The 25434-nt window shown below is 50.4% G+C and overlaps 1 protein-coding gene across 1 annotated transcript; it reads right to left on the reverse strand.

The window, feature by feature from the left end:
• Window positions 1-3459: 3459 nt before the first annotated feature.
• Window positions 3460-16320, reverse strand: LOC134416531 (interferon-induced very large GTPase 1-like). The gene is made up of 3 exons (XM_063153254.1): window positions 16181-16320; window positions 13637-13824; window positions 3460-12417 (listed from the first exon to the last, which is right to left on the reverse strand). Exon 3 carries the CDS (start codon window positions 12413-12415, stop codon window positions 5126-5128), a length of 7290 nt encoding a protein of 2429 aa, XP_063009324.1. The 5' UTR covers window positions 12416-12417; window positions 13637-13824; window positions 16181-16320; the 3' UTR covers window positions 3460-5125.
• Between the last annotated feature and the right edge of the window lie 9114 nt (window positions 16321-25434).

Consider the following 25434-nt stretch of genomic DNA (forward strand, 5'->3'; position numbering starts at 1 on the left):
GTGCAGGAGCAGCACTTCCTGTGCCTGAGTTGCTAGGCGATGACAACGCATCTCCAGCTTCCGGCTCAGCGGAGGAGTTCTCTGCAGCCCCTTCGGCCCCCCCGCCGCTTCCATCGGCCTCCTCACCACCTCAAGCCGAGATGGTCCCTGTTCAGGATGGTGTTGAATACGGCGTCGAACCTGCGGGAAACTTGGAGCAGCCCGCGGCTGCTCCTACATCTAGCGTGATTCCCTCCCCAGTTCTGGCTTGCCCCCCGCTGCCTTCACAGGCTGCCCCAGCAGTTCTGCCGCTGTCGGAGACTCTGTCCTCCGTGTCGGCATCAGAGACTGCCCTGGAACCGGCGGCTTGTTCGAGCTCGAAGCATAATGGTCCAGTTATCTCTGTAGCAGCGGTCTCGGAGGCTGGTCTCTCCTTCCGTGGAGCGGGGGCTGCTCGCCAGCTGACTGTGGGGGCAGTCCGGCTGCCTGCTTTCAAGATCAGCATTCTCGGCGGGTTGGGGGGTGTTTTTTGGGGGATTGTCCCATGGAGGCTGCCATCTCTGCCACCTCTCTTGCGCCCCCAGTGGCGGGGGGCAGGTGCATCCAAAGAGCTCTGCCTCTGATCCCCAGCCCGGAGGGGGTGGGGATGAAGCCATGTGGTGGATGAGAGACAAACCCGATGCATTATTTGCATTGCAGGGGAAGAGGGCACAGATGAGGAGACCATAGCTGGTTTGCTGTGGGAAACAAACATCTCCAGACCCCAGATGGGATTTCTGGGGAAGGCTTCTATTTCCCTACTGCTGGCATGCCTCAATGGTTTTGGGAAAAGGAAGCGTGCCACCAGCCATGCTACCATTGTACTGGCAGCAGGGTGCAGGCCTGTGGGAATGCAGAGCCTGCCTCATGGGTTTGGCCTGGGCCGTTGGGCTCAGGAAGTTCCTGGGCCGGGCCCACTGTTAGGCCTCTTGATGTTTCTGGGAGTTGTGGTTTCTCCTACTGATCCTGGCCCCTCTTTGTGGGCCAGTTTTGCGGTTCCTGGTCCATCATGGGCCAGGGCCCCCAGGGCCTTACCTTCTCTGGCACTGCTCTGCTCGGCTGCTGCTCTTTTCCTTTTCCATCAAAAAAAAAAAAAAATTAAAAAGATTGAAAACAGCGGGCAGCAGCTCTGAAGCACTGAAGCAGCAGCTCTGAAGCCCTGAAGGACTGAAGGGCCAGAAAAGGACATTCTAAAAGTTGTTCACATTGTTTGAAATTGTTGTAAGACTGTCAATGGTTTGTGATAACTATTGATGGGACTTTTGCAGAAGTCTGTTTTCAGGACCAAAAAGGATTCTCAGATATCCCAAGAGAAACAACTTCAGCTCATGGACTGTTCCTGAAACTCAGCGGCTTGGACTTGAACTTTCTTTGCATTGTTTTTTGCATTTTCTTAGATTGTAGGATTGTTTTAGTGATTTGTTAGTATTGTATATTTTACAGGTGAAGAAATTTCCTGTTCATTTCACATCAGCATTTTTCTTTTCATTTCTACAATTTAGAAAGGTGAGATGTCGCAGACATTTTTTCACAGAAATCCTTTCTTTGGGATTTGTGCATCTTCTGGGAAGCAAAGGCCCCAGAGGAAGAATGTAAACAATTGTTATCGGCTGCTGTGAAATGTAGCAGGTGCTCCTGTGATTGGATCATGTTCCGTGTTTACAATTGAGGGCCAATCACAGAACCAAGCTCGGGGACAGACTCCCTAGATACAGAACTTTGTTATTCATTCTTTAATATTCTATTCTTAGCTTAGCAGCCTCTGCAACTTCTCTCCTTATTCTTTTTAGTATAGTAATAATGTATTATATATCATATATCAATAAATCTAGCCTTCTGATCATGAACTAAGATTCTCGTCCTTCTCTCTCACCATGAAGACCTCATCAGGTCGCTGTAATAGGATCCCAAAAGCACACCAGTTAACTGAAAACAATTTTCATATATACTTTTTCATTATATTGCTCAAATGCATCTCCATGAAGATTATACATATTCAAACATTCCTTTGAGTTTACATGTTCCAGGAATTCTTTTGCTTGGTTCAGCACTTGACACGTCTTCTTAAAGTATGTGCCACTATCTGCAGATGAAATTTTTTTATTTTATTTCCTCACCAGACACCCTGTTCCATGGTTTGACAGTTCTTGATAGCCTGGTTCTTTTCAGTGGTATCTTATCATATGGATAAGATACTCCACAAGTACATGAAATCAATATTATCTGTTTCACACTGTTATCTAAGTTATTCTCACCACTGTCAGTTAGTTACACAAAAAAAAAAAAAAAAAACCAGTAGCTACTTCAGTGTCACCGACATCTTTTCATAAAAATCCTTTCTTTGGGATTTTTCCCCCTTCTGAGAAGCTGTGGCCTCAGCAACAAAATGTAAACAATGGTTATATGTTGGTGTGGAATGCAACAGGTGGATCCGTGATTGGTCTCTGGTGGATGTTTTGATTTACTGGCCTCTAACAGCAGAGCTGGGTCTCAATCTCTGCTGGGACACAGACCTTTGTTCTTGATTCCTTTTCTATTCTTAGCTTAGCTAGCCTTCTGAGAACTTTTCCCTCTATTCTTTTTAGTATAGTCATAATGTAATATATATCATAAAATAATAAATCAAGCCTTCTGAACATTAGGTCAACATTCTCGCCTCTCTCTTCATCCTGCAACCCTTGTGACCACTGTGACACTTCTGCAACAGTTAATGTGATAATAAACAGCAAATAGTCTCTATTTTAGTAGTTTGCAGGAGCCTAAACTATATTTATCACACAAAAATATATAATCTACACTGGGATTGTGGTAAAAAGGCTGACAAATTAGACTGTACAAAAAGAGGTTAAAAAGTGATTACAAACTGTACTATACCAAAATAATTTGGAAAAGCCAATATGACAGTGAAGGGCAATGACTACATCGTTATTTCTTACAGACCATGGCAGCAACACAGCAAGGCCAGGTGTCCCCAGTCCCTGGCACTCACCCGTGCAGCACACACTCACATGGCCCAGCTCTGGCTCCTGTCACTGGCTCTGGGTCTGCTTGGCCAGGGCTGGGCTTGGCAAGGTTTGGGCCCATTCCCCGTTGGTCCTGCAGGTTCCCAGCTGAGCAGCTCCAGAGCACAGAACCTCGCTGGGATCAACCTTCTCAGTTCTCCCTGTGTGAGACAGGCCAGGCTTGGTTCCCAGCCCTGCCTCCCTTGGCACGTGCCACTGACATTGGTTTCCCTGGACATTGTGGTTTGGGGCTTCCTACCCTCTCACTGTCCCTGCAGACAGTGAAGCTGCTCCTGGAGCAGACCCTGAATGGAGCAGAGCCTCTGCTGTCCCACCCCCTTCCCCAGTGCCACCCCCTGTCCCCTGCCTGTCTGCAGCACACAGAGCTGGAGTCACCCCCAGCTGTGGCTCCCCTGAACACAAAGGAGACACAGAGCAGTCCAAATCAACACGTTTATTAGCACAGTGTGAAAACCAGCAATCACTTGTTTTACAATTTTCAAAGTTTAATGCTAATAAAATTGCTATGAAAATTGTATTACAAATTAGAGCAATAAGCATTTGGACACCCAGGTTAGGACAATAGAAGACAATAAAAAGCAAAGAGTTACAGATGTCTGGGTGCGTTTTACTCCTTCTGCCAAGCAAAAGCCCACCTTGCTACCAAAGGATTAATCCTTAAAAGCAATAGCATATTGCATATTCCTATATCTCATACATGATGCAAAAATTATTTTCAAACAAAGGGTCTTTTCTGGTTATTGTCAACTCTCCTCTTCATCTTGTAAATCAATCGTCTTGGTCGCTCAAAGTCTGGTTCTTCCCGATAAGGAGGCAGTAATTTTTCTATTGGGTTTTGGTGTCTTGTTGCTGTTATCTCTATGCGAAGAATTTCTTGATTCTCTTATCCATTCCTTGAGCTACTAGAAAAGTATCATCCATCACATAGTTTCTATTTTATATTATGCTATAGCCTAAAATTTATACTTACCACACTACTTAAAAGAGATTAATACAACATAACTTTCCAACATAACACATATAGTGTTCATTTTAATATTTGTGAAGAGCCAATGACATAATATGCATTTTTCACACAGAGCCTGCAGGGGATGAGGCTGAAGCAGCCCTTCAGCAGCTCTCCAGGAAGGCCTTGGCCCTCCCATTGCCAGTGGGGTTTCAGCAGCTGCACAGCAAAAGCCCCCACAGCTCCCTGGGGCAGAGCCAGCTGGTGCCACCTTCTCCAGAGCACGGCTCTGGTGCCACCAGCCTGCCTGGGCAGCACCAGCACTGCCCCAAGGGCTGCTGCAGAAGGTGCTGCAGACAGGATTCTCCACACGGGGCATTTCAAAGGCTTTTGTTCAGCAGAGGGGCCAAGGGCAGGAGCAGCTCCTGCTGGGGCTGAGGGCTGGAGGGAAGGGCAGCAGCCCCAGGCACCCGAGCAGGAGCAGCTGCCCTGGACAGAGACACAGCACCCCTGAGACAGGGAGTGAAAGCACTGCCTGAGCCTGGGGCGGTCGTGTCACTGCTCTCCTGAGCCTGCAGGCACAACAGCTCCTGCTGGGAGAACGGCCTCAGTTGATCCAGGAGGCTGCAATGAGGGAGGGAAGGATGGCACCCAAAAGCCAAGCAGCCCAGCTTGCAGCCAGCGTGGAGCTGGTGTCAGGTCCAGCAGGCCTTTTTCCAAGCAGGACAGGTCCTTGCTGCAGGAAAACTGCCTTTGGGGCACTGTCCCTTCTTGTCTACAGCAGCTGATCCAAGGGGTGCTTTGCGTGCTGCCCTTTCCCCATCCCTGCCCTTGGGATCAGGCTTGGCCACGAGACCAATTGCCCCAAGGAGTGGGTTTGGTTTGGCTCTAGGACAAAGCTGAGAGGAATGTTTATGGCAAACAGGCAAGAGGATTCTAACTTTTCCATGAAGCAAGGGACTTGCTGAGTAATGGATGCAATAATGCAGCTTATTTCAACAAATTTGGAAGCAATTGGATACCATTGTCTTTCCTGGACTTGAGAGCATCATCATTGTAAATGCATTTTGTAAAAGACTGGTACAAAGTTTTCCTAAACTGCAAAGCTGTTGTGGTTCTTCCTTCCCATGGACATGGCCTAACGCTTCTCCAGCTCAGACAGAGCTTCCTCCTTGGTAATTCTCTGCCACGCCTCAGGGATTGCTCCTCTACCCTGAAACTTCCCATTGTACTGAGCTTCCAGCTGTGTCCTGAAATGAGACACAAACCATTTCCAGTACGCCTGCAAGGATGAATCAGGAAGAATTTTCCAAGTGGACTTAGGAGGTCCAGCATCCCGGTATCTCTTGTAGGGGATTCGTTTACTGTCAGAAAGTACTAAATAGCAGTCACTTGCAACAAGGCTGGAACAAATATCAATGACCAGGTGGTCTGTTCTATACCATTTGATTCCCATCAAAGCTTGTGGGCGATGGAAGACCACCTGATGGTCTCCATCGTGATTCTGCATGGTGTTTGTGCAGACAGCCCCACAAAAGGGACACTGTGCCCAGCACCCTGCAAAGTGCTCTACAAGGATGGTGTGAGGCTGCCTTGGAAACGAGCTCAGGTCAGCACCAGCCAATTCTTTCATGAGCCTGTTCCTCAGGTCATTCAGAGCTTCTGTCATGGCCCTGCTCAGGAACTCAATGTCTGTGACCTCCAGGTGCTCAATGCCCTTCAGGTCACTTCTGGGCAAGTTGATCACCTCTGTCAGTTCCCTGCAAAATTCATCCAGCCAAAGAGAAACTTTGTCTTCTCTGTCTTTTCTGTCTTTGACAGTTTGGGTTGATAAAGAAACAGCTGAAAGGATGTTTTTATAGAGAATATCAAGGGAGGAATCTAAAAACATCCCCAGCCTCCGATTCCCATCTAAAGAGTGACTCCTAACTAGTGTCTCAATATAATTCTCAAAAAACTTTTTTGGAGACCTAAGGTACTGCTTGAAATACTCAAAATTTTCCTGTTCTGCCAGGTATCTCAGGATGCAAACTTCCAGATTGGCTCTGCTGCCCTGGAAATCTGGGGATTTCTGCATGTCCTCAGCGATGGCTTTAGCTGTCCTCTCATAGACTGCCTGGCGAAGAGCTGGCTCAATCTTGTCACAAAGAAAAACAGCAAATGTTGTGACAGAAGTGGCTCCTTGGCAGGAAATCTGGAAACATTGGAAGAAATCTTCTCTCTTGCTGTTCAGGTACACAACTGGGTCATTTGCCTTTCGGAATGCTTCGTGCATAGTTTTAAACCTTTCTGCTGCCACTGTGCACAGATACAGAGACAAATCCATGCTGTACTCTTTGTTAAGAGTATATTTTGCATTGCTTGGGACAGAGTTGACAGCTTCCTGCACTTCATTGAGTATTTCATGAATAAAATTTCTACTGTAATCACGTTTCTCCTCTTCCTTCTTAGCAATGTTTGCTCTCACACACGCTATGATGTTGTCTGTCATTTGCTCAAATTTGATCAAATCAGCATTGAAAATGCTCCAGAAAACTACCGTTATGCCAAAATACCTTTTCTTCATGATGTGTTTTTTTGGATCAAAAGAAAACCCTCTGCCTCTAGCAAATGACCTCATCCGTGCATGGAAACCTGGCTCCTTAAAGTGCTCTAGAAGGACATCTTCAATTTCTGCATCAATATCCACCCGTTCCAGAGGAGGGGCAGCACGGGAGACTTCAGCAATCCACTGGTTCCAGACAAGAGTAAAGTTGTCTTTCAGTTCTCTCTCACTGAGGCTCTTCCCTTTCAGACTCACAGCCAGCTCCCGACTCCTTCTCAGGAGCTCATCTTCATAGTCCAACTTCCTTGCATCCAGTTTCTTCTGCTCCTTCTGTAGCTCAATAAGATTCTCACATTTCTTTTTTGTTTCATGAAGAAGAGTCTCTTTTAGTTCTTGCAGCTTCCGCTCTGTACTTGATTTCCACTGGACCAGTGTCTCACAGTCTGTGTCTTCCGTGAAATACTTTTCCACTTCCTTCTCAATGGCATCACTTGTCTCTTGCACCAGCCCTTCAAGGTGTTTTATGGTGACATTCTGCATCTCCCCATTGCGAATTTTGTTGTCCAGTCTCATCTGTACATCTAAGATGTGACTCCTCAGCCTCCAGGTCCACTGACTATAGGCACTTTCCAGTCTCCTGTATACAGCAATCTCCAGGGAATTCTTGAAGCTGAACACAAAGTTTTCATTCAGCAAAGCATTCCAAAGGTCACCAATACGATCTTTCAGGCTTGAGAGCCTCAAAATGCTGCGCTGAGACTGCTTCTTGGCAGACTGGAGGATTTTGCTCTTCAGTTGCTGCACATTCTGGCTGTAGGTGGGGTTGGGTGGTGCCATTGGGGGATCTCCTTCCCACAGGTGAGCAAAGTAGTGAATGTGGGTGTTCACATCAAAGCCAATGACATCGCTGAAGGAGGAGACATCACAGAATTCCTGCTGAGCAGCGATCATGGTAATTTCATCCAGCTTTTCCTGCAAGCGCCTTCGTCCTTCCATGTTCTGCTCCTTGGCAGTTGCTTCTCCCACGTTTTGGTGGACAAAGAGGCAGCTTGGGGAAAGATTGACTTTCTTCATCCTCAGGAAAGCCTGCACAGCGATCTGGAGAACATCCTGCATTTCTGATGGATTTTCTCCAAAGATATTGATCACAGTCAAATTGCCAACACCAATGACAAAGGTGGCCAGCTCGTTGTCATGGTTCAGGGACTGTTTATTTGCCATCTCGATGGCACGAAGTCCCTCTGTGTCAACCACCAGCACAAAATCAAAGCCCAAGTCTTGCTGCAGCTCCTCGCCCACTGGGATGAGCTGCATGAAGGCTCCGCGGGTGCATCTCCCTGCGCTGACGTTGAACTGCAGACCAAACATGGAATTCAGCAGGGTGGACTTGCCTGTGCTCTGGATGCCGAGCACGGAGAGCACAAACACTCGTTTGTCCCCCAGCCTCTCAATTAAGCTGTCAAAGATTGCTCCCACCCAGCGCAAGGGCAGGTAAGAAGCGTCCCCATCCATCAGCTCCACTGGGTACCCTGAGACCATCAGCTCTGCTGCAATATCTGGCAGTTTGTAAAAATTGTCATTCTTGCAGTTCAGTAATTCCAGAGCTTCATAAATCTGCCCTACCTCTCTCAGAAGGTGCTCCAGGCCAATGGATGAATCATTGATTTCTTCAGAGAGGGCATTCAAATGACTCAGAGACTCAGCATTCACCCTGGGTTCTTTCTTGCTTTTCTTTCTTGACAGGATTTCAGACCATAACTTGTGATAGTCGCTCCTCAGTTCTTCAAGGCGACCACAAGACAGCTCGTCCATAAAGACCTTCATCCACTGCAGGAAGTATTTCTTGGTATCTGCTGGCTGGGCCTGGAGAAAGCCAAGGAATGATTTCATCAGTGCGTTGAGAGGGAAAGCTTGGTCAAGTTGCTTTCTTCTTATTGCTTTCTTGTCATATTCAATTTGGCTCCGATGATGCTCAATGCTCTTGTTCCCCTTCTCCTGCAAGCGAGTGAGTTCTTTGTCCTTTTGGCACCACTGGTGCCACAGTTTTCCTTGAAGCGGCAGCAGCTGGGATTTGATCTCAGACAGCTTCTCTTTCTTCAGAAGCTCCACCAGCTCCTTTGCCTTTGCTTTGGCTGTCACACATGCATCTCGATCTGCATCCACTATGAACCCGTGCTGGCGAGCTTTGTCCATGCAGGACTCCAGGCTGAAACATGGATTAGAACCTTCCAGGAGATTTCTAATTGTGTTGGTTAGCTCGTGCATCAGTTCTGCTTCGTTTCTGTTCTTGATCCCTATTGTTATGGTTTTGCTTGCTTGTCCAGCTGCAGCATTGTCATTTTCCGTGAGAAGACAAACCAAAGGCCTTTGTGACTGCCACAGGCCCTGCAGAAGCTTTTTCCCCCTGTTGTCCATGTGCTCCAACTCAGATATGAGAGCCACGTTGACGGCAGATATCTCCTGCAGGAACTGCAGCTGTGCTCCATGATCCCTGGCATCTCCATGCAGGTTACAGAAAGCCACGCAGCGCTCAAAGGTGTCATTGGGGCTTCCACGGGGGCAGTACCAGGCGATCTCCACCAGCCCTTCCATCAGCAAACGCTCTCTGGTGCTGCCTCTGCAGTGGCGGTGGAAGAAAGTGTCGTGTTTGCGTTTGCTGAGCACAGCGTTGAGGAGCTGGGACTTGGAAGAGGAGGCCGAGCTGCCAATGCGGATGAAGGACACGATGGGTGTCTGTGCCTGAAAGAGGAGTTTGTTGCTGAAACTCTTTGTTTGGGCCTGCTTTCCTGACTTGTCCACCTCTTTCCAGCTCCTTTGGATTTGGCTGAAGGTGTAGAGAGGGAACTCAATGCATGAAGTGCTTGGGTTGGGCACCAGCAGAGGCAGCGCCAGTTGGCAGAATGCCAGCTTGGTTGCCAGGGTCTGTCTCAGGAAGTCATCAGCACAATGGAAAATGGCCATCTGCAGGTCCATGGGGTGCACATGGCTGTCCCTCCTTGCGTGTTTAGGGCCTGGTTCTGTCAGATTGTCAAAAAACTGTTCAAAGGCATCTGAGTGTTGGTGCTCTTTAACTGTGGTTTGTGACACAGGTGCAAGGCCTGGGTTGCTGTCATCCCAGCAAGTCAGGTACCTAAGTGTAGAATCCACAGTTAACAGCTTCTGCAAGAAGTATAGGGGCAGTTCCTTGTCCTGGCTGGGCTGGCTGTCCTGCAGACATCTCTTGCAGATGGTGCGGAAATCTCCCATCCCCATTTTCCTTGGATAGTGACTTTCCAGTCCAAGGCGCTTGAGCAACTGGAGGAAATCCTGGTTTGAAATGGTTTCATTTTCTCTGGATTTGTTGCTGTCTGACTTGGACTGGGACTGACTGGAGAACTCAGGAGTTGGAAGAGTGTCATCCAGGTCTCTGAGTATGTTCTGCATCCTCTGTTCATCCCATTTGTCATCCAAGCAACCACTGATCAGGGAGTCCAAGTCCTGTTCCAGCCTATCCCAGTCTTCGTCTCCACTGTGCTTTTGGAGGAGATTCTTTATCCGTGTGGACCACAAGCCTTTCATGTGATCTTCCATGAAAACTAAACGCTCCCTCTTCTGCTCAAGGGACAGCTCTTGACTTACAGGTGTCACAGTCAGACCTTTCAGCAGGAGGGAGGCCTCAGCTCTGTTGGCATCTTGCTCCTTCAGGTTCATGTACTGCTCACATGCCGCTTCCATTTCCTTGGCCATGTACTGAATTTCTGGGTGTCCAAGGAGGTGCTGAAAAGTGCTGCTTTCCACCTGGTATCCTGTGCTCGTCACAATCAAGAGCACCAACAGCTCCATGTCCTTCTGAGCCTGTTCCTGGAGAGACTGGAGTAAGGAATAAATGGCCAGGCTGCTGGTCAGGGTGGCTTCTATCTTTGCTTCATGAACATCAGAAGCAGAGCTTCTTGGTGCATAGGTGACAGCATGGATGTGCTCCTTCATTTGCTGCAGTGTTTTGATGAGCTCTTGAAGCTCAGAGACTTTGGGAGATCTGGGAAGTGGGTGCTCAGTGTGGAAGACCCATTGCATAATGAAGGAAGCCTCAGGGAAGTCCTTGACAGAGTAGATATGAGGATTCAGGAGACTCCTCAACATTGCCTTGATAGTGGTGGTGTTTTCTGGAGGTGACTCCTGGCATCTCCGCACAGTGTTCACCAGGAAGTCCTGCAGGGCTTTGTCTGACAGGCATACGTTGATCCACACACTCGGGTTCCTGGTTTTTGCTTTCAGATCCTCTTTTAGCTCCATCAGCATGAGCAGCTTTTCATCCACTGTCACCTCCCAGGTCTTCACAGTCCCCATGAAACTTTTGGCCCCTTGCACTGCACTGCCCAGTTCCTCTCCAAAAATGGTGCCAAAGCTCTGATTTGTCAGCTCTTTGTACCCAGCCCTGAGGGCTGTGCTCATCTGACCAACAGACTTAAAATCCCCACAGTGATTGTACAGGATGACGTCCCACACTGGGATCAGCTCAAAACCACGGTCGATAACGCACCACGTTGTGTTATCAGACACGAGCCCCGTTTTCCACAGAGGAAGGGAAGATGTGTCTGCTGGGCCCCCTGTGTTGACCACATAGAGCTGAATCGCTGTCTGAGAGCTCTCTCTGTCTCTCCCCAGGACAGAAGCCTTTGAGCTGGATTTGGAAACATCCAGGGTCCCTTCTACATTGGCCCTGAAGCCACCCCAGCTGGCCCCAACAAAGGTGTTCAGTGCTTCAGATGTTTCTCGCTTCACCTCTTCCCGCTGCTCAGCTCGGAATCCTTCTGTAGACGCCTTCCACCAGAATATGCCCCCAAAGTGGAGGGGACCTTGGTTTATGTGGGACCCAAACCTGCTGAAGAAGCTCTCACACATCTTCACCAAGGTGGAGTTGTCTTCTTCCTGACTGCAGCTCAAAAGCTGCTCCATATCTTGCAGCTCCCGCAGAGCCGCATCAGAGAGGCGAAGCTGATGCGTTTGGAAGTAGCAGGAGGCCAGAGGGATGTACTGGTACTTGGTGATGCAAAAGTAGCTCTGCTCAGAGTGGGACTGGTGGGTGTGCTGTGACTGCGAGCAGCTGCTCTGATCTACACTCCCTCCCAGATTAATCCCCCAGAATGAGGATTTGGCAGAAACACTCATGCTGAAGCCCAGCTGCTCCATGGACTTGGTGAAAGTGGATTCTGCTGCAGAGGAGGAGAACTCCTTCCTTTCAAGCAGTGATCCTTGCTCTGGACCGGCGAGCTGGAATCCCTCAGGAACCCTGAGGAGCTGCTCTCGCATTGCCAGCACATCTTCAGGTCTGCTGGTTCTGTAGATGCCCTGCAGGGCCAGTCCCCCTGACGCCCTCCTCAGCACCTCCGTGTCAGGGATGTTCTCTCTCTTGCCTGCTGACAGCTCCTGCTGCTCCAGCTGCTTCTGGATGCTCTCCAGCACATCTGCCAAGGGTTTCTCTGATGGTGGCCAGAACTCTTTGGGAATCTCCATGGCTCGCCACAGAGTCTCTGCTTTCTCCCTCAGAGCATCCTGGCTGTGGCTGTTGAGCATTTCTGTCAGATCCTTCAGAGCTTGGTTGGCCTCATCTTGTCTCTGCTTTGTCTTCTCCAAGTTATGCTTTTGCATCTCCTCGCACGTTTTGTCATCTCTTATGTTCAGGAGTTTCTGGAGTGCCTTTTTCTCCCAGGGGTGCTGTACCTCACACTCCAGCCTGAGGTAATCTTTATATTCCAGATGTTGCAGGGCTTCTTTGCACTTGATTCCCAGGATCTGTGAAGCTTTGGGCAGCCAGTATCCAGCATCCAGTCCTTCCTTCTCAAATGCCTCTGCCAGGAGCTGGGCCTTTGAATCCTCCTCCTGTGTGTCCTCCTGCAAAGCCATGGCTGTGGAGGAAGAAAAGAGACATTCCCTAAGGTGTTGTCAGAGGCCCCAGGCTACTGGCAGAGGCTCTGCAGCATCCGCAGCCCTGGGGATTGCTCCCACCTGGCTGCTGCATCCCTGCCTCGGGTGGCACAGGAGCCAGGGTCTCCTTCCCAGCACCCTGGATGTGCCCGTCGCTTTCCTGTTTGCAGGATCAACCCTAAAGCTGAGTCTGTATCCCAGAGACAGCAATGACACACAGAGACACAAGCACAGAGATACACACAGACTCCCTCAGCCACACAACCTGCCCTGGACAAGGTGCTGCCTTCACCATCACCCACATCCTCCCAGCACAACTCCTCCATCCACAAGTGCAGACAGCCGGGGCCATTCCTGGCTCCCTGGAGCACTGGCACAGCCCCTCTGCCCATCCAACAGCCCTGCCTGCATCCTGCACCCTCTGCCCAGCCCACGGGTGCCCTGCTCGCTGCCTGGCCCAGCCTGCTGCTCCCAGCACCCAGAGGCAGCGCTCACACACTCCCCCCATGGCACCCCACACTCCCCAGACACGCTCCCCCCATGCCCCCAGGGGCTCTGAGCTGTGCTCCTGCTCCAGCTGCCAGCGCAGCCCCTCCCTCGCCCCTCTCTGGCCTCTTCCCAGGAGCTGCTTCCTGGCACCCTCAGGGGCCCACCCCAGTGCAGGGGGAAATCCACCTTGTCCCTGCCCACAGCTGTGCCTGGGACATCCTGGTGACCCTTCAGGGCAGACTGGAGATGCTGGGACCCATCTCAGAGAGGTGCCCTCTGTGATCTGCTGCTTGTTAGCACAGAGGATCTCATCAGCCAAGTGCCCATTGGTGGCCATCTTGGCTTCAGCCACCACAGAGCCACCAAGTTCAAAATATCTGGTGACAGGAGGAAAAGTGCCTGCAAACCTTCAACTGGGCACCTGCCTTTAAACCTTTGGGGTTTTGACTCTTTCACACAACTCCAAGAATTGTCCCAGTCTCAGTTCATTTGGATACTGGAGAGATTTATTCCTTACAAAAATCCCATCTGAGCATTCAGCTTCTGTCCCACCAAGGCCTCTGCACTCTTACCAGCACAGGAATTGATCCCAGGGACTTGGACTGGGCTCCTCCACCCTTCCAGAGCCTTCAGGGGCAGCTTTCCCTCAGGAATCCCTGCAGATTTGGGCAATCTGTGCAAGGGCTGTGGGCTCTGATTCCCCTCACCCACCTCACAGCAGATGCTCCCGTTGCTCCCAGCCTTGGCTTCCCAGCAGACACCGGCAGCCGAGGGCCCAGCTCAGGGGACACAGCACTGCACCAGGGGCAGGCCTGGAGTACACGGTGGGTGTGGAGAAGAAGATGAAAACCCCTTGAGAACTCAGGAGGAAGAGCAGCAGAAAGGAGAGGCCCCAAAACCTAAAGGAGAAGAGCAGACAGTCAGAACAAGGCAACCCATGAGCAGTGAGGATTCATTCCAGGGAGCACTGCAGGCCAACCCTTTTCGTTCACTGGGGATTGTCCGGGCAGCAAAGACTCCTCAGGGCTCTTCTGGGGAGGTGACCAGAGCAGGGTTTCACCTGGGACCTACATCCATGTTCCCCCACCAGAAGGAAGCTGGACATGCTGGAGAGGTGGGACAGAGCAAAGGCCCTGAAGGTCACCAAGGCCAAGTGCAGGTGCTGCCCCTGGGTCAGGGCAATTCCAGGCCCAGACCCAAGCTGGGAAGAGAATGGATTGAGAGCAGCCCTGAGGAGAAGGACTTGGAGGTGCTGATGGGTGAGAGGCTGTGCAGGGAACATCTGTGCTGTGGGGGGCAGCAGACAAGGTGAGGAGGGGGCAGAGCCAGGGGAACAGCACTGCCAGTGGGGCAGCAGGGCCCTGTCCCACCCCTGCCCACATCACGCAGCTGCTGCTGGGGGGAAGCTCAGGGCCCCAGAGAGGGGGAGAAGCAGCGCTGGGCTTGGATCCCAGCAGGCACTGAGCCCCCCCAGCAGCTGTGTGCTCCCACCAGCAGGATGGGGACAGCAGAAACAGGAAAAGCTCCTGGCTCGAGATAAGGGCAGTTCAGCAGCAGAGGAAAGCTGGGTGTGCTGGCAGAGCACAGGAGGGATTTCAGACACCAACTGTTTTCTTTGGGCACATGTCCAGCTGCTCCCTGGGCAGCAGAGCCTCAGTGCAGGACGGCTGCTCAGGAAGGGAACTGCTGGCTCAGGGTCACTGCTGGAGCTTGTCCACTTGAGCCACTTGTCCCAGCCCTGTCCAATCCCACATTCTCTTCAAATGGAGCACTGAAAGGACTGGTTCAGTCTCAGGAGCCAGAGGCTGCCCTGGACTGTGGTGGTTTGCAGGCAGCCCTGACATGGGAAGAGATGAGACTCTTGATTCCCTGTTTCAGAAGGCTTATTTATTATTTTATGATATATATTATATTAAAACTATACTAAAAGAATAGAAGAAAGGATTTCATTAGAAGGCTTGCAGGGAAAGGAAGGAAAATGGAATGATAATAAAATCTTGTGACTGACCAGACAGTCTGAGCCAGCTGACTGTGATTGGCCATTAATTAGAAACAACCACATGAGACCAATCAAAGATGCAACTGTTGCATTCCACAGCAGCAGATAATTATTGTTTTTCTTTTCCTCTGAGTCTTCTCAGCTTCTCAAGAGAAAAAATCCTAGGGAAAGGATTATTCATAAAATGTGTCTGTGACACTGGACAACATTAACTCCAGCCCAGCCATACCCTGAACCTGCCCCCAGGCACCCTTGGCACTCCCTGCACGGCTTCCTAGTGCTACAGGAATAGGGAAAAGCCCCATGTGACTGTGTCAGTGCTCGCAGAGAGGCACTGAGCACATTCAGGGCATAACTCGGGACCGAGTTCCTCCTTGGAAGCAAAGGCGAGAAGCAGCAAGGCTGGCAGCAGGACCTGCCATGGGAATGCCTGCACCCCGTTTCACAGGAACAGCCCCCCGAGAGTGTTTTCCGCAGCCCTGGCCCAGGGAAAGAGGCTCTGGGAACACCGCTGCCTTTGTGGGGCTGTCCCAGGGACCCGAGCGCTCGGGGTGGTGATGCTTAGACTGTAAGAGAGGACAATCCCACCCTCCCTGCATGGGCAGGCAAAGGAATGATCCCCCGGCTCCTGCCTTCAGGGGAGCGCAGCAATCCGGCCCCGCCGCGGGGCTGGGGGTGCCCGGGCCGGGCAGGGTCGGCCCCGCCTGCGGGGAGCGTTTCCCGGCCGGGCACGGGCTGGCGGCAGGGAAGGGGCTCCGCTCGCCATCTGTGCCCGGCCAGCCCCGCTGCCGGCTCTCGGGACAGCCTCTGCGCCTCTGCAGCCTTCCCTGTGCCCCTGCATCCCCGCATCCCTCCCTCCTCCTTCCCCCGCCGCTCCGCTCCCACCGCTCTGAGCCCGGGGCCCTCCCAGCTCAGCCCCCGCAGCGCACACGGCTGCCCCGAGCTGCCCAAAGCGGTGCCAGCAAAGGCGGCTTCCTGCAGCCCACGCTCGGAGCGCACAGCGCCCGCCCGCTGCCCTCAGCCCCCTCTGCTCCTGCCCTGCCATCTCCCCAGCCCTGGCAAAGCACAGGGAACAGGAGGCAGGAGAGCAACAAGATCCCGCTCCCTGCTGCTCCCGGCTGCTCCCGGCTCCCAGCCCCGCAGCTCATCCCCATGCCCATCCCCATCCCCATTCTCATTCCCCATCCTAATCCCCATCCCCATCCCCATCCCCATTCTCCTCCTCATCCTCATCCCCATCCACATCCCCATCCCACCTTCTCTCTCCGGACCCCACAGGTCCTGGGCTAGGAGAAGTCCAGCACAGCCCAAACAGCTCTGGCTCTTTTGTGGGGAGCTGTAACCCCTTTTATGGGGCCTGTGGGGGAGCAGCTACAGCTTTCCTGTAAATCATGTGTTTTCCTGCAGCAATGTGAAAGTGAAACTGCTGCTGCGTGTTTTGGGTTGAAAATATTTCCTGTAAGAGATTGACTTGAGGATGTTGGAGGTCTTTTCGAACCTTAATGATCCTATGATTCCATGGAAAGCAGAAGGAGCTTGGCAGAGCCTGGGGCTCCTGGCTGGATACCACCCACCCTGCTCCCCTTAGCCTGAATCATGGCATCCCAGAACTGGACGTCCTGTTCCAAGGCGTGTCGACCCTTACAGGGAGGAATTCCTAATTCCCAATATCCCATCCTGGAACCCCTTCAGGCCCTGGAAGGGGCTCTAAGGTCTTCCTGCAGCCTTCTCCTCTCCAGGTGAACACCCCAAGCTCTGAGGAAAGGAACGATGTGGGGAGATGTTTGTGCCATCACATCAGATCTATTCTTTGAATAACTGAGGGACACCAGAGGCAAACTCCAAACCCATCAGCTTCTGAGCTTGTGCAGGAATTCTTCCCTGGGAGAGTTGTAAGGGACTAGGATGTTATTCCCAGAGAAGCAGTGGCTGCCACATTCCAGGAGAGGGATGCCTTCCAGTGTCCCAGTTTGCTCCAGGCACCGTCCAACCTGGCCTTCTTTGGACACCTCTCCAGCAGAGGAAGCAAAGCAGGAACAGGGCCTGGCTGCAGCTTTCTTGGCAGGGGACACCTCACACCGGACAGTAACAGAGTGTTGGGGTTTGGCAGAGGACATTCAACACTCAACCAGAGCAGGGTGCCTGGATTGCTTTTCCCTGGGCATGTGGACAAACAAATCCTGCTCCATGGCCTCAAAACAAGCACTGCAGTTTGGATACTGAGACCTCCAGCCTGCCAGGACCAGCCGTCACCTGTCCCAGGCTGACAAGTCACAAGTGCTGGAGCAGACACTGCTGGCATTTGTCCGGCCTCAGGGGAAGCCTCAGCAGCTGCCAGGCAGGGCTGGGACACATCACCTACAGAGCATGGATTTGGTCCCTCTGTTCCCAGCTCAGCTGAGCCTGTCTCCAGAGGGATATTTCCTCCAGCCAAAGAATTCCCTGCTGCAGGAGTGTTACAGGCACAGAACCCCAGGATCACTGAGGTTGGAAAAGACCTCCCAGACCCTCGAATCCAACCTGTGCCTGATACCCACCTTGTCTCCAGTCCAGAGCACCGAGTGCCATGTCCAGGCATTCCTGGGACACCACCTGAGATGAGACTCCACCATGTCCCTGGGCTGGTGTCCCTAGAACTGACAGAGCAGGAGCAGAGGAGCTTCATGCAGGATGATGTCCAGCCCTCTCCAGCCCTGGCTGGGTCACTGCTGCCATGGAGTCAGGAGTGCAGATGGTTTCAGTTTGCAGTGTGCACGTTCCTGCTGGCTGGGGTGAGGCAGGAGTGTGCTCCTGCTGTGCCAGGCTGGCAGGGACAGAGAGGGAACGGTTCTCTGGCTGCTCCTGGAGGGACACTGAGGAGCTCCTGAGCCTGAGGAAGCCGTGCAGCACAAGGTGCAACCCTGGCAGAGAGGGGGTCATGGTTTAATGGTGCCGGATGAGATTTCCTGGGTGTGCTGGTGAATTCCCTAGTACCGACATCAGCTCTTTTTTCCATATGACAAGCACTTGTATAAAAATTTCTTTGAAAAACTACACTGCTTCTGATACTTGTCAAATTTTAGACACTTGATTGCATCTTTCCTGCCACGACTAAAGAGTTCTTTGTTTTCTAGCTAAAAGCTCTTTGTTCTCTTCTTACAAGTTCTCATTGTTTCCTTTTCCCACAGCCCTCCATACCACAGAGCTCCCAGGCTGGGAGAAGCCCATTCCAGCCCCTCTTTTTCCAGCCCTGGCTCTCAGATGGGTGTGGGGTTCCCACCTCTGTTCTAGAGCCAGTGGGGTAATTCCTGAAAATCCAGCTGTTTACTGCTGCAGAGAGTGAAAGTGAAACCATCCTTTTGGAGTCAGATAAATAATGTAGGCTAAAAATTCCACACCAATTCACAGTCAACATTCATCTGTTGCAGATCACTGACCCTTAACTCCTGTGCTGACTGCTGGTAATAATATTGTAAACTGTGAGAGTTGGATATGCATACATGTGAATAAAGCAGGAGAGGAACTTGGGAGAAAGGCCTGAAGGTGCAGGAAAAACGGGGAATGTCTTTCCACTGCCACAGGGCAGGGATAGATGAGACATTTGAAAGGAATTCTTCCCTGGGAGACTTGTGAGGAGCTGGGATGCCTTCACTGTCCCAGCTTGCTCCAGGCACCGTCAGGTGTGGGCTGTCCCCTGCCAAGAAAGCTGCAGCCAGGCCCTGTTCCTGCTTTTCTTCCTCTGCTGGAGAGCTGTCCAAGAAAGGCCAGGTTGGACAGTGCCTGGAGCAAGCTGGAACAGTGGAAGGTGTCCCTGACATGGAACGGGGCAGCCACTGCTTCTCTGGGAATAATATCCCAGCCCCTTACAAGTCTCCCAGTGAAGAATTCGTTCTCAATATTTCATCTCTCCCTGCCCCCTGGCAGTGGGAAGCCATTCCCCCTTGTCCTGTCCTTTCAGGCCTTTCGCCAAGGACTCTCTCCTCCATTTTTTACATGTCTATGTATCCAACTATCACAGTTTACAATCTTATTGCCAGCAGTCAGCACAAGAGTTAAGGGTCAGAGTCTGCAAGTCACTGCTACAACATTGTTGACTGTGAGCTAACTCGTACCACAGCTGGTTTGAAATTTGAACCATAGCTCAGTCATCTGACTCCAAAAGGATGGTTTCACTTTCACTCTCTGCAGCAATAAAACACCTGATTTCCTGGAATTACCCCACTGCCTCTGGAACACAGTTGGGAACCACCCAAACACCCGAGAGCCAGGGCTGGAAAAAGAGGGGCTGGGATGGGCTTCTCCCAGCCTGGGAGCTCTTGGGTATAGAGGGCTAAGGGGAAAGGAAACTAAGAGAAGTTGTAAGAAGAGAACAAAGAGCTTTTAGCTAGAAAACAAAGAACTCCTTAGTCATGGCAGGAAAGATGTAATCAAGTTTCTAAAATGGAACAAGTAGCAGAAGCAGGGTAGTTTTTCAAAGAAATTTTTATACAAGTGCTATTTCAACATCTGCTTGTCTTAGCATGGAGGCCTTTGCTCGATGTCAATTTGAACACTTTCATCTCCCCATAGTTTCATACATTATAAAAAAAAAAAATGAAGAGTCTTTTCTCCATAGCTTACAAGTGAATTTCAGCTCCAAAAACAAGGCATCTCCTCACCCCTTCCATCTGGGACTTAACTTCGTCTTCGCTGACCTCGATGTCTTCATGCTGTTCCTTTACATGCCTGCGTCTTGTTCTTTTCTCTCACTCGAGGGAGGATTGAAGCACTGAAAGGGTTAACATCACGCCTGGGCTGTTCAAATGGCCACCTGAGACAGTTCCCAAGTTTTTTCATCTTTAACATGTGTGTTTCACAGAGGCATGTCCAGCTTCTTGGTGGTTCAACAGACTGTCAGTTACACAAAAATCTTTGCGTCACTTCCCTGAATTTCCTCCCATTTCAAACCAGGACAGGGGCTAAACTGTGGAAGGATCTCCGGAGCAGTGGGCTGAAGCAGTGGAGTTGGGCAGACCCAGGGCAGAAAGCTAAATTGTCGCAATGTCCCTGCAGGAGCCAAATGCTGTCGATAGCATACACGACCACTCTTCTCAACCACTGAGCCAAAAAAGCGGCCATAAACCAGCCCCCACATTCCAGACAGAGTCCCGGAGTCCACCCCAGTACAGCTCATGGTATTATGCCACCACTCCTGAAGAACCTACTCCTCCTTCCCCTGGCATGACTCCCAAACTCTTGTTCCCCTGGCCAAGCCACTACAGTGGTATGTGAGTGCTTGGCCATTTTTTTCCTTTTTTAATTGCCCCCAATTTGTCTCCTGGATAAGCTCTGTCCCTCACGGTGCCTTTCTTCCAGATAACAAATGGGACAAAATTCCCTGAAAAAACCCAAACCCACAACAGGAGAGGAAGAGGATTTCAAAATGTTGGTAGCTCCCCAATCCTGTGGATGAAGAGGAAGGAGGGCAGACACAGATTTAGAGGAATTTAGGCCAGTGGCAGGGAAAATATGCCCAGGAGGAGAGAGAAAAAATGAGGAAAGGGGGCAATTCAAGCTCCGCTCAGGCAGGTACAGATGGACTGGTCATGGTAACGATGCCTTTTTCAGAATCAAGTTGAGATCCTGGAAGGACTTGGTAGGGACTTGCAGGGAAAATCCTCAGAAGGCAAGTAAGGCATTTGATAGTATGGAACCAGGGTCCCGATTGGAATGATATTCAGGTGGTTTTAGATTCACTGCTGACTGCAGATGAGAAGACAATGGTGGTAGCAAAGTCAAACTAAGAGGTAGAATGAGTTTATGCTCAAAATGTGCAACCAGGAAAAGCAGATCAATGTTTTCCACCTGGTGATCCAAGACTGGATCCCAACTGTCACGAAAATTAATCCACAAACACCAGAGGTTCATGTCCAAAAAGGAGACAGAGGAGTCCAGCTGCTTTATTTGAATAAAGGTCATAGGTGTTGTATTGCACTAAACAGTTTATTTAGTAGTTGTTTTGCACTGGGTGATGGGAAGTTTCTACTCAGTATGGTATGTCATGTAGATTATTCTCCCTTTCTCATCACATGGTCTCTCCCCCATTAACCCCTTTCCACACACCTGGTGGTCTGTCCCACGGATACCCCTCCCCTTGCCCCTCCCCAGTGTTATCCCATTAGCTGGGTCCTCTTTCCCCGCCCCCATCCCCTCGAAACCCCACTGCAGGTGTGGTTCGCTCTCTTTTCTACCTGGGTGGTTGCCGGAAGCAGAGCATCCCATCCCAAGCCAATAAACAGGACTCTTGTCCCCACGTGAAGAAGAGCGCTTCTCGTCTCTTACTTTCTGTCCATGCAAGGCCGTGTGGGCTTGGGTTCAAGCTAGCTGGAAAGGACCCATAGAAAGCCCAGAGAGCCATAGCTTACTGCATTTCCCATGGGGTCTCTCAAGTTGTTGGAGGTTGCAGCCTGTCACAGACATTTTTTCATAGGAATTCTTTCCTTTGGGATTTGTGCATCTTCTGGGAAGCAAGGGCCCCAGAAGAAGAATGTAAACAATTGTTATCGGCTGCTTTGAAATGCAATAGGATGCACCTGTGATTGGTTCATGTTCCATGTTTATAGTTGAGGGCTAACCACAGGAGCAAGCTGGGGATGGAGTCCCTGGACACAGAACTTTGTTATAGATTCTTTCTATTCTATTCTTAGCTTAGCAAGCCTCTGCAACTTCTCTCTTTATTCCTATTAGTATAGTAATAATGTATTATATAGCATATATCAATAAATACAGCCTTCTGGTCATCAAACAAGATTCTCGTCCTTCTCTCTCACCCCAGTGACCTCCTCAGATCACTGTAATAGTTGGTGAACCCCTCGTGTCAGAGCAAAAATTAATTTGATAAGACCAGAGGAGCAAATTGCTGCACTGGGTAAAATCCTGTATGTGTAGCATTTGATGGTTGCTTTGAAGTGACCACAGAAGTGGATTCAAGCCAGGAGCTGAAGAACTGAAGATCCTGATTTGGACAGAGTTCACAGCCAAGGCTGACCACAAGTGAACCTTCTTCTGGAAAACCTTCAGGAAACATGGTAGACAAGAGCAGCATACCCGTGGAGCTGGCCAGAGCAAGCTGGACTCTTTCAAAAGGTACTGTTCGTTTTTCTATCCCTGAGGATTCAGCCCTTCGTAGTTTGTGGCTGTTCGTATGGCAGACACATGCCTTGCAGGAAGAGGTTCGTTTTTCTCCTGCAGAGGAGAACCTTATTGCCCTCTGGCAAGAATGGTGTAGAGAAGATGATTTTTTTCTGTCAGAAACAGATCTCTATGAGTTCTTTCGATGGGAAAAGCTTTTTGGGTTCTTTACTGATGCCCTATATGCTTTGGATGTTTTCGTGTGGGAGTGCATGAATTCCATCTTTTATTTCATCTACAGTCAGGGACGTCTTTTGCCTCCTGTATACCCAGCATTTATAAAGCTCTTCCCAGTTTTGAAAAGGAGAGCAGCTGTCTTTCCATGGATTTCTAACTGCTATGGGCAGGCCCCGTTTCCACCATCCCCAGTGGGAGAAGACCCAGTGGGGGATGAGATTCTGCTTCCCAGCCCCCCCTGCTTCTCGGCTGGGGGGGGACGAAACTTCGCCGCGGGAAGAAGTTTTTTTTACTCTTTCTCCAGAGCCTGCACAGATGGAGCCTTCTCTTCTTCCCCCTTCTCCTCTGCAGGGGGGATGGGAGTGGACGGTGCTCCCCCAGCCGGCTTCTTGGACCCTGCCCCGCTCAGAGATGGGGGTGGTACCGGTCCCAAAGGCCCCCCCGGCCCTGCCAGTGCCGCCTCTCTGCGTGATCCCATCTCCGCCTCTCCAAGCGGTCCCTCCCACGGCTTCACAGGCCTCCCCGCTCCTGCCAGCGCCTGCATCTGAGAGTGCAGGAGCCGCACTTCCTGTGCCTGAGTTTGTAGGCGATGACAACGCGTATCCAGCTTCCGGCTCAGCGGAGGAGTTCTCTGCTGCCCCTTCGGCCCCCCCACCGCTTCCATCGGCCTCCTCACCGCCTCAAGCCGAGATGGTCCCTGTTCAGGATGGTGTTGAAGATGGCACCGAACCTGCGGGAAACTTGGAGCAGCCCACGGCTGCTCCTACATCTAGCGTGATTCCCTCGCCGGTTCTGGCTTGCCCCCCGCTGCCTTCACAGGCTGCCCCAGCAGTTCTGCCACTGTCGGAGACTCTGTCCTCCGTGTCGGCATCAGAGACTGCCCTGGAACCGGCAGCTTGTTCGAGCTTGTTGGAGCATAATGGTCCAGTTACCTCTGTAGCAGCCGCCCCGGAGGCTGGTCTCTCCTTCCGTGGAGCGGGGGCTGCTCGCCAGCTGACTGTTGGGGCAGTCCGGCTGCCTGCTTTCAAGATCAGCATTCTCGGCGGGTTGGGGGGTGTTTCTTCGGGGATTGTCCCATGGAGGCTGCCATCTCTGCCGCCTCTCTTGCGCCCTAGTGGCGGGGGGTGGGTGCATCCCGAGAGCTCTGCCTCTGATCCCCAGCCTGGAGGGGGTGGGGATGAAGCCATGTGGTGGATGAGAGACAAACCCGATGCATTATTTGCATTGCAGGGGAAGAGGTCACAGATGAGGAGACCATAGCTGGTTTGCTGTGGGAAACAAACATCTCCAGACCCCAGATGGGATTTAAGGGGAAGGCTTCTATTTCCCTGCTGCTGGCATGCCTCAGTGGTTTTGGGAAAAGGAAGCGTGTCACCACCTGTGCTACCATTGCACTGGCAGCAGGGTGCAGGCCTGTGGGAATGCAGAGCCTGCCTCATGGGTTTGGCCTGGGCCGTTGGGCTCAGGAAGTTCCTGGGCCGGGCCCACTGCTTGGCCTCTTGATGTTTCTGGGAGTTGTGGTTTCTCCTACTGATCCTGGCCCCTCTTTGTGGGCCAGTTTTGCGGTTCCTGGTCCATCATGGGCCAGGGCCCCCAGGGCCTTACCTTCTCTGGCACTGCTCTGCTCGGCTGCTGCTCTTTTCCTTTTCCATCAAAAAATAAAAATAAAAAAGATTGAAAACAGCGGGCAGCAGCTCTGAAGCACTGAAGCAGCAGCTCTGAAGCCCTGAAGGACTGACGGGCCAGAAAAGGACATTCTAAAAGTTGTTCACATTGTTTGAAATTGTTGTAAGACTGTCAATGGTTTGTGATAACTATTGATGGGACTTTTGCAGAAGTCTGTTTTCAGGACCAAAAAGGATTCTCAGATATCCCAGGAGAAACAACTTCAGCTCATGGACTGTTCCTGAAACTCAGCGGCTTGGACTTGAACTTTCTTTGCATTGTTTTTTGCATTTTCTTAGATTGTAGGATTGTTTTAGTGATTTGTTAGTATTGTATATGTTACAGGTGAAGAAATTTCCTGTTCATTTCACATCAGCATTTTTCTTTTCATTTATACAATTTAGAAAGGTGAGATGTCGCAGAGATTTTTTCACAGAAATCCTTTCTTTGGGATTTGTGCATCTTCTGGGAAGCAAAGGCCCCAGAGGAAGAATGTAAACAATTGTTATCGGCTGCTGTGAAATGTAGCAGGTGCTCCTGTGATTGGATCATGTTCCGTGTTTACAGTTGAGGGCCAATCACAGAACCACGCTCAGGGACAGACTCCCTGGATACAGAACTTTGTTATTCATTCTTTAGTATTCTATTCTTAGCTTAGCAGCCTCTGCAACTTCTCTCCTTATTCTTTTTAGTATAGTAATAATGTATTATATATCATATATCAATAAATCTAGCCTTCTGATCATGAACTAAGATTCTCGTCCTTCTCTCTCACCATGAAGACCTCATCAGGTCGCTGTAATAGGATCCCAAAAGCACACCAGTTAACTGAAAACAATTTTCATATATACTTTTTCATTATATTGCTCAAATGCATCTCCATGAAGATTATACATATTCAAACATTCCTTTGAGTTTACATGTTCCAGGAATTCTTTTGCTTGGTTCAGCACTTGACAGGTCTTCTTAAAGTATGTGCCAGTATCTGCAGATGAAATTTTTTTATTTTATTTCCTCACCAGACACCCTGTTCCATGGTTTGACAGTTCTTGATAGCCTGGTTCTTTTCAGTGGTATCTTATCATATGGATAAGATACTCCACAAGTACATGAAATCAATATTATCTGTTTCACACTGTTATCTGAGTTATTCTCACCACTGTCAGTTAGTTACACAAAAAAAAAAATAAAAACCAGTAGCTACTTCAGTGTCACCGACATCTTTTCATAAAAATCCTTTCTTTGGGATTTTTCCCCCTTCTGACAAGCTGTGGCCTCAGCAACAAAATGTAAACAATGGTTATATGTTGGTGTGGAATGCAACAGGTGGATCCGTGATTGGTCTCTGGTGGATGTTTTGATTTACTGGCCACTAACAGCAGAGCTGGGTCTCAATCTCTGCTGGGACACAGACCTTTGTTCTTGATTCATTTTCTATTCTTAGCTTAGCTAGCCTTCTGAGAACTTTTCCCTCTATTCTTTTTAGTATAGTCATAATGTAATATATATCATAAAATAA

The sequence above is a fragment of the Melospiza melodia genome, chromosome 3 (genome assembly GCF_035770615.1).
Source record: "Melospiza melodia melodia isolate bMelMel2 chromosome 3, bMelMel2.pri, whole genome shotgun sequence".
NCBI classification, from domain to species: Eukaryota; Metazoa; Chordata; class Aves; order Passeriformes; family Passerellidae; genus Melospiza; species Melospiza melodia.